The 16,077-nt window shown below is 54.4% G+C and overlaps 7 protein-coding genes across 7 annotated transcripts; all 7 read right to left on the bottom strand.

Moving 5' to 3' along the window:
* Positions 1 to 336: 336 nt before the first annotated feature.
* On the bottom strand, positions 337 to 2,893 carry MFIFM68171_08359 (Sulfate permease 2; the record flags this gene model as incomplete). The annotated part of the gene is made up of 3 exons (XM_071063779.1): positions 337 to 1,787; positions 1,855 to 2,398; positions 2,477 to 2,893. The coding sequence occupies 3 exons, from the start codon at positions 2,891 to 2,893 to the stop codon at positions 337 to 339; spliced, it is 2,412 nt and encodes an 803-aa protein (XP_070919880.1).
* A 1,491-nt stretch (positions 2,894 to 4,384) lies between these two features.
* On the bottom strand, positions 4,385 to 5,254 carry MFIFM68171_08360 (uncharacterized protein; the record flags this gene model as incomplete). The annotated part of the gene is made up of 1 exon (XM_071063780.1): positions 4,385 to 5,254. One exon carries the CDS (start codon positions 5,252 to 5,254, stop codon positions 4,385 to 4,387), a length of 870 nt encoding a protein of 289 aa, XP_070919881.1.
* A 525-nt stretch (positions 5,255 to 5,779) lies between these two features.
* MFIFM68171_08361 (uncharacterized protein) lies at positions 5,780 to 6,835 on the bottom strand (the record flags this gene model as incomplete). Its single annotated transcript, XM_071063781.1, has 2 exons — positions 5,780 to 6,702; positions 6,757 to 6,835. 2 exons carry the CDS (start codon positions 6,833 to 6,835, stop codon positions 5,780 to 5,782), a joined length of 1,002 nt encoding a protein of 333 aa, XP_070919882.1.
* Positions 6,836 to 7,737: 902 nt separating this feature from the next.
* On the bottom strand, positions 7,738 to 8,253 carry MFIFM68171_08362 (uncharacterized protein; the record flags this gene model as incomplete). The annotated part of the gene is made up of 1 exon (XM_071063782.1): positions 7,738 to 8,253. The coding sequence occupies one exon, from the start codon at positions 8,251 to 8,253 to the stop codon at positions 7,738 to 7,740; it is 516 nt and encodes a 171-aa protein (XP_070919883.1).
* A 595-nt stretch (positions 8,254 to 8,848) lies between these two features.
* TRPA1_2 (Transient receptor putative cation channel sub A member 1) lies at positions 8,849 to 10,516 on the bottom strand (the record flags this gene model as incomplete). Its single annotated transcript, XM_071063783.1, has 3 exons — positions 8,849 to 9,761; positions 9,826 to 9,914; positions 9,998 to 10,516. The coding sequence occupies 3 exons, from the start codon at positions 10,514 to 10,516 to the stop codon at positions 8,849 to 8,851; spliced, it is 1,521 nt and encodes a 506-aa protein (XP_070919884.1).
* A 232-nt stretch (positions 10,517 to 10,748) lies between these two features.
* On the bottom strand, positions 10,749 to 11,391 carry MFIFM68171_08364 (uncharacterized protein; the record flags this gene model as incomplete). Its single annotated transcript, XM_071063784.1, has 2 exons — positions 10,749 to 11,188; positions 11,361 to 11,391. The coding sequence occupies 2 exons, from the start codon at positions 11,389 to 11,391 to the stop codon at positions 10,749 to 10,751; spliced, it is 471 nt and encodes a 156-aa protein (XP_070919885.1).
* A 1,446-nt stretch (positions 11,392 to 12,837) lies between these two features.
* MFIFM68171_08365 (uncharacterized protein) lies at positions 12,838 to 14,655 on the bottom strand (the record flags this gene model as incomplete). Its single annotated transcript, XM_071063785.1, has 3 exons — positions 12,838 to 13,679; positions 13,735 to 13,926; positions 14,133 to 14,655. The coding sequence occupies 3 exons, from the start codon at positions 14,653 to 14,655 to the stop codon at positions 12,838 to 12,840; spliced, it is 1,557 nt and encodes a 518-aa protein (XP_070919886.1).
* Between the last annotated feature and the right edge of the window lie 1,422 nt (positions 14,656 to 16,077).

The raw sequence follows: 16,077 nt of genomic DNA on the forward strand, positions 1-16,077 counted from the left end.
TATCCTGTACTTCAAGTTTGGATGTATGGTAAGCTGGTAATGTGTGGTAAGCTGGCAATGTAATTATAACGTTTATGGGACGAGTAAAAAAAAATAAAAAAATAAAAAATAAAAGTAGGATTTTCTAACGAGATAGCCTGAGTCGATAGAATCCGTAGATGTTTCTTGCTTAGATACATCAAGAAGGGAAAGTTGAAGAATTACCGGTATTGAAAACCAGCCATGTGGACGACGAGCGGCTGTGATCGCGAGAATGCCTCTAAGAGATCTATTCTAATTAATTGTTACCCCCATGGTCATCGCAGCAGCCTAGCACCCTCCGCCCTCCACTCCTCTTCACACGTCCATTTCGCTCCGTTCCCCATCCGCCCCGTTCTCCAACACCTCCGTCCTCCTCGCGTCCCGAACTGCCGCATCCACCGCCTCCACCAGATCCACGTGGAAAAACGGCCGATCCACGCCGCGCACCGGCAACAACCGCCCCCGCGCCCCCGACACGCCCGCAGCAACCAGATACGCCGGCTCCCACCCGGCCAGCGGGTTCCCCTTCTCCCACTCCTCCGCCTGCTCGCCCGCCCCAACTCCCAGACCAGACGGCACCCCGAACCCCGCCACGGCCAGCGCCCGCCTCGCCCACCGGTTCCCCAGCCCCGCGAAGTGCCACTGCACGCGCCCGGCGCCGCCGGCGCCGCCGGCGTGCCTGTCGAGCGCCCGCCGCGCGTCCGTCAGCCCCTGCACCGACGTGATGTCGATCAGGTCGACGGCCTCGCAGTCCAGGACGACGGCGCGCAGGCGGGGGAGGGAGTCGTGCTGCTTGCGCGAGGGCGAGGAGGATTTCGAGGGCGGCGGGTCGCTCCACTGGCGCGTGGCGGGGTCGTCGTCGTCGCCGTCTCCAGTGAATGGTGCCGCGCGGCGGGTGTGCGTCTTGATGTGCTTCACCAGCCGGTGGATGTGCTGCGCCTGGTTGATGTAGTTGAATCCGCAGGGGAAGCGGTAGATGAACACGCCCGGGTGGGGCGCCGAGATGGTGAGGTTGGGGTTGGAGGCGTCGTGGTGGTCGAGGGGCAGGTAGATGTCGCGGGGTTCCGGGGAGCCCGGGAAGCGGGTGGGCCCGGGGATCGTGGCGGCGCAGTCGGATTCAACGTCGGTGCTGTCGCTATCTCCAGGACACGGGCTACACTGCGCCGGGGTGTGATACTGGTAGACGCGGGTCTGGCCCAGGAAGCGGCCGCGCGCCCGGGCGTGGCGGAGTAGTAGGAGGGCGAGAGAGACAGAGATGGTGCTATAAATGGAGACTTCGAGGTTCACAAAGACAGCGACGAGGACCCCGATCCACCAAATGATGAATTCTACCGGAGAAAGCCTCCAGTACCTGTATAGAGTCTTGGGCGGTGTGGGGAGGTTGGCGACGGCGTGGATGATCAGGCCGGCGAGTGCGGCCATTGGGATGTAGTAGAAGACGGTTGTTAGCGCGTAGAGGGCAAGGAGGAGAATCAGGGCGCTGAAGAACCCTGCCAGTGGGGTTCGCACGCCAGCTTTGGAGAGTACAGCCGAGGCACCGAAGGAACCGGTACAAGCGTAGCCTCCTACAAAGGTGCCGAGTATGTTGGAAGTACCCTGAGCAAGGATTTCTTGGGAAGGGACGACGGTATAGTTGAAGGTACGCCCGAAGGACTTGGCGATCGCGATGTGCTCGATCACGAGAATGATGAGAATGGCGGGCAGCTCAGGGAGCACGAGTGTTACTAGGTCCTTATTCAAAGGTGGTGGTCCGGCGTGTCGAAAGCCTGTGTAGATTAAGGTACGTTAGGCTCCATTGGTTTCTCTAGATTCGTGTAGTACAGGATACGTTACCTCTCTCGATGTGACCGACGATCCGGAATGGACTCTTCCCCGTGTTGTTTCGGTTGACCAGCCAACTGACAAACGTGAAAAGAAGCATGGTAAAGGTAAGGCGTAATGACGAGATGATGGCCCACATCTTTTGTTTTGCCGGGTAACGAACCTCCATCTTGGCGGCGAAGTAGCGGATAGTGTAGAGTAAAACGATCGCCGACAGGCCAATTGCAGCGTCAATCTGCGTCCTGGGCAATGACTTCAGGGAATTAATGATGACTAGATAAGGGGACTCTCTGGTGTTGACGCCGGTGATGCCCATGAGAGTCGGGAATTGGGTTGTCATGATGGTAATAGCGGCCGCTGTCACGAATGCCGAGATTGGGATATAAGGGATGAATTCGATGATCCATCCGAGGCGTGAGAGCCCGATTACTAGTAGAATCATGCCAGAGACTGCAGAAAGTACCTTGGCAATCTCCTCATTGGTGTATACACCAGGTCGTTCTTCCTGAACCGAGGTGATGACCGACCCGACCAGAAGTGACCCTACAGCGGTGGTCTGGGGTGAAAACGTCAACAACCACTCGATCAAAAGGGGTGCGCTATCAGGGGCATGGAATTTCATGAGTGTACTTACACCAACGACGATGTCCTTGGAGGTGCCAAAAACCCAGTAAAGAGCAGCACCGACAAAGCTAGTATACAGCCCATATTCCGGGGACAGCTGCGCCAACAGTGCATACGCCATGGCCTGTGGGATCACCACAAAGCCAACAGTAAGACCGGCAATAGAGTCTCCAATCAGCCATGTCAGGTTGTAATGGGGAAGCCATTGTGTGAACACGAAAATGCTGCGAATATATCGGAGCACGCCCCCGAGGGTAGGAGCGTGGGAGCGGAGCCATTCGCCCACTGTTGGTTCGGGTTCGATGTAGTAGTCGATAGCACCATGGGCGCCGTTTTGGAAGCAGATGGGTGGTTTTCCGCTCTCAGAGCGCTCGAGGTCCAAAAGTTTACGCGCGATGTCGGCGACGGATCTAGTTAGAGCCGTCATGTCGAAGGATATAGAATAGACAATGGCTTGTGGCTGAACTAGGTATTTGTTTACATAAAGTAGCTGGCTGGTTACTAAAACGTGGACAGTGTTGTAAAAATTTGATGAGAAGAAGGGTGACGGGCAGAGCCTTCACCGACGCTCCCTTGTCACACCATTCCTAGACGGCGAACCGGCTCGTAACGTCCAGTCACCGTGCACAGCACATGAAGCGTGAAATTACTGTGCCAATCTAAGCCCCAGAATTTTTAAAATGGGACGGTCAGCTCACCCCTTGGCGTCAACGAGACTAGTTTCTGCGGCCCAAGACGCCGCCGGCTCAGGTACCGGCGCCGGAGCGGCTGTCGGTGGATCCTACCTGCCGTCCTTCTCGGGAACCTTACCCATGACCCTGAGTATATGGCCTCCGCATGGACCGTATCTGCGCCAGACGATTATCTTAGCGCCTGGGTAGAGCAGTTTGGGCCCTTCGAGCAGCACAGGTGACTTTGGGACGGGATTATTATGTTCGTTAGGATGAATGCGAACGGGAAACTCATCTCGGCTTGAGACATTGCTTTTGCTGGGGCATTCGGCTTAATTATTGAGTTGAAACAGATCAGATCAGATCAAAATATGGACTGTGGGACAGGTGGAGCCTCTTATGTAAGTGGACCAGTCTCGGCCACCCGAGACTGAGGCTCGGCCGGCTTGCTCGGCCGGCTCGGTCGGCTCGGCCGGCTCGGGTCGGCTCGCGGATGGTAACGTACGTACTGTACAGCGAGACCGACCAACAGAACTCGTCACCGTCCGTTTCGTACAGCAGAACTTTCTGCATAGATTTCAGGGGTCATCCCAATAATTAATTAATAAATGCCATGTGATGTGGCCCGCTGTGGCTTTCGGGTCCTCGCCCGACCGGCCCAAGAAGCGGTGAGCCGGTTCTTCTGGTTGGGTTGTACTGTGACCACAAACGTTGACCATGCACACGATGTGACTAAGGTAGCAGCTAGAGCTAGCTACCCTATGCTCCCTTTACCCGCTGCGATAAGTGTCCATGTGATCACCACTAACAAAACCGAAAGGTGACACCAGCGTTAAGCAGTGTTGGGCGTACACTCTAATTATCGAGTAACCCACGGTCGACATGGCCAACAGAGTCGTATTGATCCACGATTGCCAAGTCCTGCGCATGGGACGGCCAACTTTTGGCATCCCTTGCGTTGTACGACTACTTCCCTCCTTGCTAAAGAACGGGGAGCAGGCCCTGGAAATCTGTACACAACTGCTACTGTCCCGCCCAGAGAGATCTTAAGGTAACTGTTAGTGTATACGTGTCATGCGAGGACAGGGAGAAGTCCAGTAGATTTGATAGGTGCTAGTACTTCTGTCTGCGTCTGTTGTACTGTACAGTACAACTCGCCCAAGTATAGTACATGCCGGCGCAAGTACCGCAACCCGACTGCACAACACACCTAAACACCCATCTTGCCTACTTGAATGGCAACAATCTCAATGATACTTCCACGCACCCCTCACGGCCCGAATCACGGCCGCCATATCTTGCACAAGCGCCCGTGGCTCTGCCCAGTAATCGTAAGCCACGGTGTTCAGCCGCGCCGCCAACCCCGGCTCCAAGCAGCGCTTCACGCACCCAATCACCTCGTACACCAACCCCATCTCGTGCAGGCCTATCTTGTGCATCAGATCCTCCTTCAGCGGCCCGTCGGGGTAGTCGTTTGGGTAGTGGTGCGGCAAGGCGATGAAGGGCTTCGGCCCGGTCGACCCGCCAGGGCGCTCATATAGGATGTCGTGCAGGAACACCAACCGCTCGCGGAAGTCGTTGACAAGGATGCACGTGACGCAGGGCCCGGCACCGTCGTGCGAGGAATGCGGCCGCCAGGGGCACCCCGCCCAGTTCCCGTCCCCGGACCCGCGGCTGAGCGGGATCGGAGGCTGGGACGAGTGCGTGCAGCAAGACCAGCCGGTAGGTTCCAGCCTGCCAGCGAGCAGGTTCACGCCGCCGAGGAGGCAGATGGGTTCCTTGTAGCGGTTGTAGAGGATGCTGGCGTGGTTCTGGACACAGGTGCATGCTTGCTTGGTGGAGGGCTTGTCGGGGAAGACTAGGACCGGGTTGCTGTGCGGTATGAGGCTCTCTTGTCCCGGGGTGACTTGGTTCCAGGTTTTGGTGAACGGGGAGTATTCCAGCTTACCGCGATACGGAACTCTAATTCTGCAGAGCATCCTGCCCTGGGAATCATCTCCTTCGAAGATGAAGGCGCTGCGGCTTATTTCTCGGAGCCAGCCCTGCTCGCCGTCGGGGTTGCAGGTGAGCTTACTGCACCGCCAGTAGATGGGTATGACGCGGTCGCGGTCGGCCATGGGTGGTAATCTGGTCAGTTCGGTGGACAAACAGAGTTGCGGTTAGTTATATTGTCTATGAATTGTTCGCTGTAGTTAAGGAGTGCTTGACGGGTTGGTAGGTGAGGGACAACTTCACTTTTATAGCGTGTATGGTATGTCTCTGTGGTACGCAGCCGAGGAGGTAGTTAGTTGGCATGAGAGCGGTGGATAAGAAGAAAGTTGTCCTCATGAAATACATGACTGGGTTCTCATTCTTGAGAAAGGGTGAAGTGATGTTCTAATAGTAGGACACACAAGCTCTCCGACACAAACGTTGTAACACCCGATAGCTGGGCCCAAATTAGACATAAGGCGTAGATCCTTCACTCATGTCTTCACTTATGAGCCCATCAGTTAAGTGCTGCTTCAAACGAGACGGGATAAATCGATTGTTTATTCTAGAGGTGATATTCCGATATTTTCACTTTGGTCTAAGCAATTCTTGTTGACATTGGTTTTAACCCATAACCGCTTTACGCCAAACTTATATGGCTCTACTGCGTTCTATAAGTCTATGGTGATCCCGTAGCGATGGGCCACTCTCTGTGCAGCCTCCTCTCCGCTCCAGTAAGCGCCCGTAACGGTACCGAGTCCGCCCGGTGGCGATGCGTGCTCACCGGCAAACCAGATGCCTCGATCCTCTCCCATTCCCTCCCGCAGTGCCTCAAAGTGTTCAGCGCAATTTCCTGATCCCACTGGTTGGCTGGTAAACGCCCCGTAACCAGTGAGCGGGTCGTTTTGCCAATCGGTCGATAGAAACCTGACTGGCTTACACTCAGGAGAGGTGGGGTTATAGTTGGGTAGTTTGGAGTAATACGGCCGGAAGATGTTGTCGAGAATCTTGTAGTACTCCCCCGAGTCTTGCTTCATGCCTCGTACGAGCCCGGCAACGTGCCTCCCCCATTGACCGTAGACAAAAAACATGATGACAGGCTGCGAGAAGGACGCTGGGAGACCCGAGAAGGAGATGATCTCCAGCCGCCACTTTGCCGGATTCGTCTGTGTGGCGTACTCCGGACTGAGAAAAAGAGACTCGATGGGGAATGGCAAGGCCCCTTTATCTCCGGTCTTGCCCCCTTGGCAGTCGTTCATCTGAATGATGCGGGTCTCCCAGAAGGCGCGTGGAAATTTGATAAACACTTTTTCAAGGCTCCCGTATCCCAGGCTGTGGATCGCAGTGGATATCCTCGGCGAGAGAGGTGGTGAAAAGACGTGTTCATTACGCTTCAGCCAGCCCAGTGGAACCGTAACAATCACATTGTCGAAAGAGCCTCGGAATCCATCCGCCGCCTCAATGTCCACAACACCATCATGGCTGTTGGCTATACGTGTGACTTCGCAACCGAGCCGTAGAGTGGCCTTATCTGCCACTGGAAGAAGCAGGTCTGCAAGGATGCCTTTGAAGGTCGAAGCCACAAGTAGGTTGTCTATGGGAAAGTTAGCTAGCTCCTGTTAGAAACGGATGACGGATTTCAACATACCCCCTTCTAAGCCAGCGTCGAGCCACAAACTCTTCAAACACTTGTTTTCGCACTCGTCACCCATGAACGCTCCCCACATCTCAACGATTTGCACCATCAAGGCCTCATATTTTTTGGGCTGTTGGGCATGCGGCTTCTTCTCTTCACTTCCCCGCGGAAGAAGTCCATCATTTTGGCTTCGTCCGATATCGACGCCGAATCATTGCGACTCTTCTCCATGGCCATCTCAAGGATCTCCCAGACTTCCTCGTAGAGATTCCGTGCCAAATCGCTGTCCAGCCATGTCCCGTTTGTGTCGCATATTGAAGACACGGCTCCGCAGGCGACGGTTGTTGCTCTCACCTTTCGTGCAAGGGTCACGAATGGGTTGCCTTGAGTCCCGTGGATCCAGCTCGCGCCGACGTCTAACGGCACGCCGAGCTGTGTTTCCTGATGGACGCGACCGCCGACACGATCCCGCGCCTCGAGTACAGTGACTTCGAAGCCGGCGGCAGCAAGCAGTCCGGCAGCTCGAAGTCCGCTCACACCAGCTCCAACAACGCAGACCGAGCATCCGTGAACGACTGGACTCTATGCCTCGCATCACGGGTAGTTTCATGAATCGCTGGATAACAACAGACACGAAATATTGACGCAAGAAGGAGGAATTTCCACTGGTCTCTTCCAGGCCGTCGTTTTATTACTGGTAGCATCAACTGTGCCGTGAGCAGAAATCGGGATGCATTTGTGGGCCAACCAGCGTGGCCAATCAAGCATCGTTTCATCGCGGTATGCCTACCAGATTTTGAGTGACGTTGGTGGGGATTGCCGCTATGCCTTGCCATTTTCCAGGCTGCGAATGCATCGAATCACAAAAACGTCCCAGTTTGGAAGGACCAGGACACCTGAAGTGGCGATGTGATATTTCGGACGAACAACTTTGCTGATAGATTACCCCTTTTTGAATAAGGTACAGTACCCAGGTTTACCCACCGCGCCTGATCATGAATTCTCCTGGTTTCGGGCGTTCGGACGCATGAGGTAAGCAGCATCCTTTCCATATCCCCGCAGTTTCTCCTCCAGAGCCGGATCGACCAGGCCGGAATCAAACCCAAACCCAGCCCAGAACGACGAGGTACCGTAGACCGACACGAGACAACTTGTCGAATACGTGTAGCGCTCGGCAACAGCCAGAAGCTTCCAGATACACTGTGTCGCGAATCCGCGTCCGCGGTGCTTGGGGAGAATGGCGACGTCGTGAATATAATACTGATCCGCATCAGGTGCTATCTCACCCAGCAGGGTATCCAAAGCAGGAGGCTGGCCGGACCGGATGGGATGCGAAACTCCGTAGCCGCAGACCTCGTTGTTTTCCACCAGCACTAGGCTTCCCTCCGGGAAGAGCTTCGCACGCTCCGCAAAGACCTCGCCCCTTTCTGGCAGTCCAGTATGGACCAGGTTGGCCACGCTCAGAACATCCTGGGCATCTTCGGGGGTCATGGTGCGCCAGGCCGCCATCGTGATGACTCTGCCACTCTGCTGTTAGCGGCAGAGCGGAGCAGGTGGGGAAGGAAAACAAGACAGAACGAGTCGGGGATGCCGTCGAACGATGCCTCCAGTTGGCACGGCCGTTTCTCTCCTTGGCAGCTTCTTGCGAGGCAAAGAGTGCGAAAAAAATAGAGTATCCAAGGTAGGTAGTAGCAAGGCGGGTTTCTAAATCACTCAACAACCCGTACGCGTTCTGATCGGGCTCCAACTGCTGACCCCCCGCATCGGCAATGCCGAATCTGGCTAAAATTCTGCCTTGGTGGACACCATCCCCAGGCTACCATGCCCCGCAGAGGGGGCCAGGTACATTTGTGTGTGTAGGGTTAGGGTTCTATAAGTATAACGCGCCGAGCGAGCTTAAGGAAGTTAAGGTGGTAAGATAAGGGCACTTTACCCAGACTTCCCGAATCAAGTTCACGGTCAACCTTGGAACTCGAATCTTTTCAGTTAGTGCATAATTATTAACTTGAGTTGGGAGTTACCACCTAAATTCTGCAGTTTAGGGTCGAAGAACTCAACAATTACCTAGAATGACAGCTAATGACGTCGGAGAAATCACCACAGGTTACCGCCCTTCGAAAGGACTCGTCGGCAACAAGGTCGGGTTATTTTCCAATATAATCCCATCCATGTGTTCCGGATTTGCCCCTTTCAGGAGGAAAAGTTTCTTGATCTTGGGTGACCCATTGTATGAGGCCCAGTGCAGAAGGGTCCATCTGTCATCAACGTCCTCCGCGCCATAGACCATTCCGCCTCCTCCCTCCTTCAGCATGTCATCATTCTCTGCTTTGGAATCCGCTGCATCCCAAAACACGTCGCGGTACTCGTCTAGATCACCATCCCGACCCGTTTCGGCGAGAGCGTCCATGTACATTTTGAATCGGTTGGGGCCAATGTAGTAAGCAATATCAGACGCCGTCAACTCTCGGTAAGACAATTCCGGATCCTCAGGGAGCGGTGCCGGAAGGGTTTTCTGATTTATGTCAATGCCGTTCTGCAGGACCAGCCTCATTACGCGGGGAGCGCCGAAATAGACGCAGCAATGCAGAAGATTCCAGCCGTCGTCATCGAGAGACTCATAAGCGTCCGGTCCGGAGTGCTTTAGGATCGTCTGGGACGTCTCGACGTTATCGTGTGAACTGGCAAAGAAGAGCGGCGTCCACCCGTACCACTCGGCGCGCAAGCTAAGCGACGCTCCGAGTTTCAAAAAGGTCTCGACATCCTCCGGGGTCCCTATAGCGGCAGCCCGGTGGAACGCCGTCCAGCCCCTGTTGTCACACGCGTTGACTTGGGAGAAATCGTTGGCTAGACAGAGGCGCATAAAGTCCACCGATTTGTCCAGTTTCCCGTCCACGACCCACAGGTACGAGAGGACCGAGAAGCCGTCACTGTCAACGTGCTCGATGTCGGCACCCCTGGTGAGTAGGATTCTGGCGATGTCGAATTCACCATGGAGAAAAGAGGATTGCAACGCTGACCTGTGGTTGACAACTGTCAGCACCCATAGCTATCCGCAGTTCCTATGCGCCAGGCTTGACGTACATATTCTGCTCCCCATACACCATGTCGGGTCCAGCCCCATGCTCAAGGAGCAGTCGGACAAGCCTGGCAGAGCCGCTCTGAATGGCGAACTATCCCATGTCTATTTGTCAGCACACTTTCCCCATTACTGATCCGATAATATCATATGACTTCAGATTGGCTGCGCACGCACATCGAGCATTGGCCACCCCGAGTCGGTAACATCACTCCCTCTGGCCCATCCACCTTCTAGTAGTTCGCGAATCCGGTTGAAATCGCCCCCTCTACACGCAAACACTATTTCCGAGTTTGCCGGGAAAATGTTGTGGACGTGCAGCATGCCATCAAAGGAGAGACCCAACCAGGACATGTGCATTTGGACCGAGTAAATCTTTCCCAGCAGCGATACGCGCACAGCGGCGTGGTAGCTTGCGCCTTGGTCCCTGGGTAATGCGACAAGCTGCGCCGAGAACCCCCATCGTTCGAATTGGACTTTGCGAGGCAGTACCTTAGAGGGCCGGGTTAGGGTATTGGCCGACTGCTTTGACTCTGGCTCTGTAACCTCAGAAAGCTGGGCCTGAAGGACCGCCGGGGTCGATTGCGCGGTGGTCTGGCTGATCACAGCCATGTTGATGACATTGTTGTTGAGAATCTCACCGCTCTCAATCTTGCTCATGGTACGTTGCTGCTGGAGAAGAATCCCGTAGATCATGCGGCTAACTCGTCTAGACAAACAGCAATATTAGGTTAGCAAGCACCCTCAGCACCAGGGGGTGGAATAAAACACAGCAACTTACAACTGTTCCATCGAAACAATCCCCTGCAACGTGCTCTCCGCGGACTTCAATCGCTCCTGAAGTTGGGCAAGAACCTGCTTGCCCTTTAGGGCCCACCTCACCTTGCTCCTCCAAGTATGCGGCTCGGTACGCAGGGAGAACGATCCGTCAATGTTGGATAAGAGATCCCGTGCAGTCGACAGTGCCTTTTTCGAAAGATGATTCGTCCATGGTGACGGCTCCCAAAGCATCACCACTTTCCTTTTTTGCCATCTTGTGCGGGGGCGAATAACTCGCCCATTTCCTCGCCTCTAGCGCCCTGATTTCCTCCTTGAGCAGCAGCGCGTGGCCTCGAGCGGTATTTAGGTCCTCGTCGGCGAGCTTGTAGTCTTCCTTGAACTTGGATACGGCGATACTCAGCCTGGAGACGACGTCCAAGATGCCGGCCACCCCAGCCGTAATTGACAAAGGATCCATGGTTGATGAGCTGGCGAGGGCTAGCTGCCTGAACTGCGAGATGGGGTCGTACTTGTGCCGATACTTCACATTTCTGCGTCGCCAACCCGGCGTGTAGTGTATCGACACGGAGGGATGGAGATCCGTCGCCGCTACCGCTTAGCACTGACAAGCTGCACGGGAGTTAATGCTGCTTTGTATTTGTGACCTACCTGAAGGTTTGCCGCTGCGCTGCAGACTTACGGAGGGGTTATTGTTGCCCAGCTGTGGTACGGCGGGTGAGGCAACAGATGATTGGACCCGAACCTTGTCAAAGGGACTAACCGAAAACGAGATCTGACAAGCCACCCAGCATGGGGAGAGAATCTTCCGTACCCGTTCGTTGAATGGGCCGACGAAGTTTGAAACCCGGACTGGCGGGTTCATCCCCGCACGAATGGCCCCGGCCAACCTATGGTTACACTTCAGGGCCTGGGCTGCATAAGGTGACTTCGAAAGACACCACACGGCGCTTGGGGCCCGCGCTTACCTACCTAAGTTTGTAGTGGGAAAGTTCAAGAAGGATGAGGCACAGCCACAGCCCTCACCCCGACACCCTTACGCGCGGTAAGTCTGGAGAAGGGGTACGAGGGTGGGCGCCTACGGCAAAAACTCCTTTTGGTGGAGTAATGGCGAATCAGGACTCGGCCTCGACGTTCATCAGATCGTTCGAGAACCATGTGTATCTGCCATATGGCTGTGCCTCGTATTTGCCGTTTAATTATAGCTAATTAGCACATTTAGGACCTGGGCCCGTGCCTAGTGGGCGAAATGCTTGATCCGAGGGGTTTAAGGATCTAATTAGCAGCATTCCTAACCGGAACAAGTTCGCGGGATCATAACAACTTAATTAAAGCAGTTTTAAAACACTACTAGTAGCGTATGCCCTCGGATATGCTATGCTGTTCGGGCATCCCAACATTGCACCACTATCTCCGTAGTCTCTTACCCTGTATCCTGGTTTGCGGTAGTTCGACTTTTGGGTCAGCGAGTGTTGCACCTTTCATGTAGACACTCTGCTAGAATCAGAGTAGGAAGGCGGCTTACCAACGTATGAGCTTGTTGAAACCGTAAACCTCAGTGGTACAGAACTTGCTATGAAAAAAGCCGCTGAGAGGATTTTGGTTTTGGAGCGCAGACTGACAGTTATGCAGAGCTTAACTGCGCCGGTCTTCCTTGAACAGGTACTTAGCCGCGGAAAGGAGAAGAAGGGCGTGTGTTTTCTTGGTCATGAAGTTGCCACACCCTGACCGTATCGCCCAGTGTCGGTAATGGCATCTATACTGGTAATATAACGACGCCAGGCTGGGTGCTCTACTAGCTTTAGTAAGTCATGCCGGTGCCTGTCCGGGCGTCATAATGTCATCAGCATTTCGGAATTGCCAGCGCTGGGCTATACAGTCCAGGTGATGACAGATACACCCTTTCTCCCGCTAAGCATTTGAAGTAATTTAAGGTAGTGTACATGAAGCTTATGGTTTGGGAGCGAAGTCAGAATAGAATGATCGTGGTATAAAGGCGCTACGATTCAGGATAATATATCCGCTCGAGACTGGTTTAACGGCAGTAAACTAGTCATATAACTAAATCATTGGTAGAATAAGGTAAGCTCCTAAAGAGATGTAAGCAAAGAATCAGGCTACTAATGTTGTTCACATCCTAGTGCTTGTCCAGACTCACTCGACCGCTCAAATACCATGAAATTCATACGTCACTGCCCTCCTTCTCTGCACGGCATACCTCATCTTCCCATCTTCACTTTCTAGTCTGGCCGGCCGCTTTCCGATCCAAGATCAACTTGACCTAACGTAGATGCCAAATCGTCCACCACCCCCGCGGTGACCTCGCTTCTCGACCCTCCTTCTCCGTTCTCCGAATCACCACCAACCTCTCGAATAGACGACATACCATCCGGTGCCCTTGCCGATCCCGCCCCGTAGTAGAACCTCGTACTAAATGGATACGACGTGGTAGTATTTGAGTCATATCTCTTCCCGACCGCCAACCTATCCACAATCGTCTTCATCGTTTGGTGCTTGATGCTCGCTATCATTGATTCGAGAATGGTCTTGCGCGCCTGCTCGGCCGCGGCACCGTCTTGGCGGTAGACGTCTGGCGCGCGCCAGTTGTAGTACAAGTTCAGGTGCGACTTGCGGACTTCGATGTTGGGGCCCGACGGCGCGTGGAAGTACAGGTCGCACAGCCGACAGGTCGGCTTGCTGCTGCCGATGTAGCGGCCGAAGACGCTCTCGTTGAAGAAGCGAACGCGGCCCTCGCCGTGCGGGTTGCGCTCCTCGCGAAGGATGTCGTCGCAGAGATTGACTTCGGCGTGGATTATGGGCGCGAAGTTGCGCGGTTTAACTTTTTCCTGGATTTTTTTGTCGAGACCCAGGCCCTGGAGCCGCTCAGCTTCCTTGTAGTACGCATTGAGGACCTCCGGATCGTTGGTGAGGCGCTCCAACATGCGAGCTGCGGAGCGACGGACGGAAGGGGTTTGCGTGTTTGGTTTGCTAGAGAGAATGTAGGTGACTTCGAAGGCTTCGAAGAGCTCTGGCCAGCGGCCACGGGCGCAGAGGAAGACCTTTGTTGCGACTGAATACGAGTCTGGCTAGTGTTAGCGATGTCGAACTAGCAATCGATGTTTTTGGAGACCACGTACGGAGGCGGCCGAGGAAATGGCACAACTCAGACCAACGATTTCCGTTGGACTCCTCCCGATCCTCCCGATCCTCCCGATCCTCCCTGGCCTTCTCACGATCCTCCCTGGCCTTCTCACGCATGAAGTCTCTGGATCGGTCATCATCATATAGTGGCTTAACGGCTCGCAACAACTCAATGGTTCGGCTGATGACTATAAGAGATATCAGTAAAGCCCCGCTCGCCTCGGGTAAGTGGCTAGAGACCCACACTCGGAGTTGTCTAAGTCGTTCTCATCGGCGCGTTTCGCCCGTCCTTTTAAGTTCTGTAAATCTTGAGCGGTAGCTAAGGCTAGATGGACGGAGATTCAGCTGTCAGCAACAAGATAAACTCCCTTCTCGATTAATCGGTATTTCTTACAATCGGTGGTCCCCTCAGCATGACAGCCGTCAATGCAGAAGTCAATATGCTTCAGTAGACAACGAAGATAGATTTTGATCCGCTGTTGGTTGAAGCCAAGAATCTTACCCAAGATCTGGGCAGTTAGAGCAGCTCGCTGGTTTGCGTCTCTGAAAGTCGCATCAGGGGCTTGACCCAAGGTCTCCAACAAGTCTATTACATAGCGACGGACTCCATCAAGACTCTGACTGTCACGCTGGTTGGATGCGAAGCGATACTCGATGGAACCTGTTTGCAACACTCCAAAAGCCGTGATAGTGCCACCGCCGCGCTCACTGTCGCAGACCTGGCTCAGCTTGTTGACGAAGCAAAAGAACGCCTCTCTGGGCTCCTTGTCCGCAATGCCTTCCAGATCAGACGGGCGCGTGCCATTGTTCATTGGAAGGACTGATTTGAGGCAGTAGAGGAGGAGGAGAGGCTCGTAGAAACGCCAGGTGCCTAAGGGTGCAGGCAACGGAACAATGCCAGAGTCTTCAACCGCCATGCTGAACCAAGTAGGCGAGAAGAGTGAATAGAATGCTCAGGGGATGCAAAAAGCTGGGAGGGAATATGCTAGATACGGTGCCTTGCGACGACGATAGGGAAAGCCACATGGAATTAAGCCTGGAATTATATCCTGAATACCGACAAACCCTGTTGTGATCGATCAGGCAGTTTAGGTGAGGTGACATCCCTCGGCTGCTTATTGGCGGAGGCATATCTAAGAATGTATGCCTCTCTCCATTTTACATAGAGGGCTGACAAACAAGTCGCTTATGCACTTGCTACTTGCTAGACGGGAGGCTGTCAGAGAGGCAGCAACACGACACTGCTCCTTTTCCAATCAATTTTTCAGGGCTTTCACTGGAAGAATCATTTTCATTTTTTCCTGTATGCCTCTTCGGAGTGAAGATGCGTATATTCGTGCTTACAGCTCCGAACCGGCTTTTTAGAGGGCAATGGTTCGGTGAGGTCTGCGGCCTCCTGAAACGCCTAGCTGCAGACCCATCTAAAGGAGAGGCGACCGAAGACGTCAACAGACAGCTGATTGGGTGGATCTAAACCCGGAATATCAGAGCCCTGTCTCCCTGACTCCAGCTTGCCGTAGCAGTCATGCAGCAGGCTGCGGGCCTCACCGTGGGCCTCTGTGCAGAATCGAGTGAAAGACCCGCTGGCAATACCGGCCAAAGTTGGCCGCTCGGCGGCCAGGGGTTCCACGCTGGGCCTCACATCTCAGCGCTAGAGCCCTGTGAGATGCCTCCAACTTGATGCCCAAAGGTTCCGTCGGCGAGCTCGAATTGGCTTAGTATATGAACTGCGATATTTGCCGCAGAGATTCCACCTCACACCCATCCCACGTCTGAGTCAGGAGCCCTGACAAATCGGTCCTTGGTCTGGTTGCGTTTCCCCAAGCGCGATGCTACAACAGAACCAGTAGGGCATCCGCATTCGTCCCACTTTTCCGCTGAATACCTAGGTGGACTCATGTTGCAAGAGCACCACCCACACACACCTTGATTGCCAACTCCCGAGCCTCCGGATCCACTTGTTCAAGGGCCTGTATTGGTGTCCTTGAGGAACCTAGCGAAGTGTAGTGCGGACTTTGTGTAAGTTCCCCTTTGGCTTCGCGAATTAGTTGTATCGAAGAACTGGCCGGTAACTGGATCTTCCTCCAGAGTGAAAGATCCCGCGCATCTGAGCTACGACCAGACGAGGCCGTCGACTTGGGCAGCAACGGTGTGTACTACGAGCCACTCAGAACACAGACAACGAGCTTCCTTTTCCCGGGCAGGCGAGCATGCCGTCCTATGCATCCTCGCGGGGGAGGTCCCGAGGCGGGTCCCGCCCTCCTGCAGCACTGGACCCAGCCACCGCCTCTTGGAATCCCGAAGACGGGACAATTGATCCTCGACTTTTAAGCATTCCC

This window comes from Madurella fahalii, assembly GCF_045866475.1.
Source record: "Madurella fahalii IFM 68171 DNA, scaffold_4, whole genome shotgun sequence".
NCBI lineage: Eukaryota > Fungi > Ascomycota > Sordariomycetes > Sordariales > Madurella > Madurella fahalii.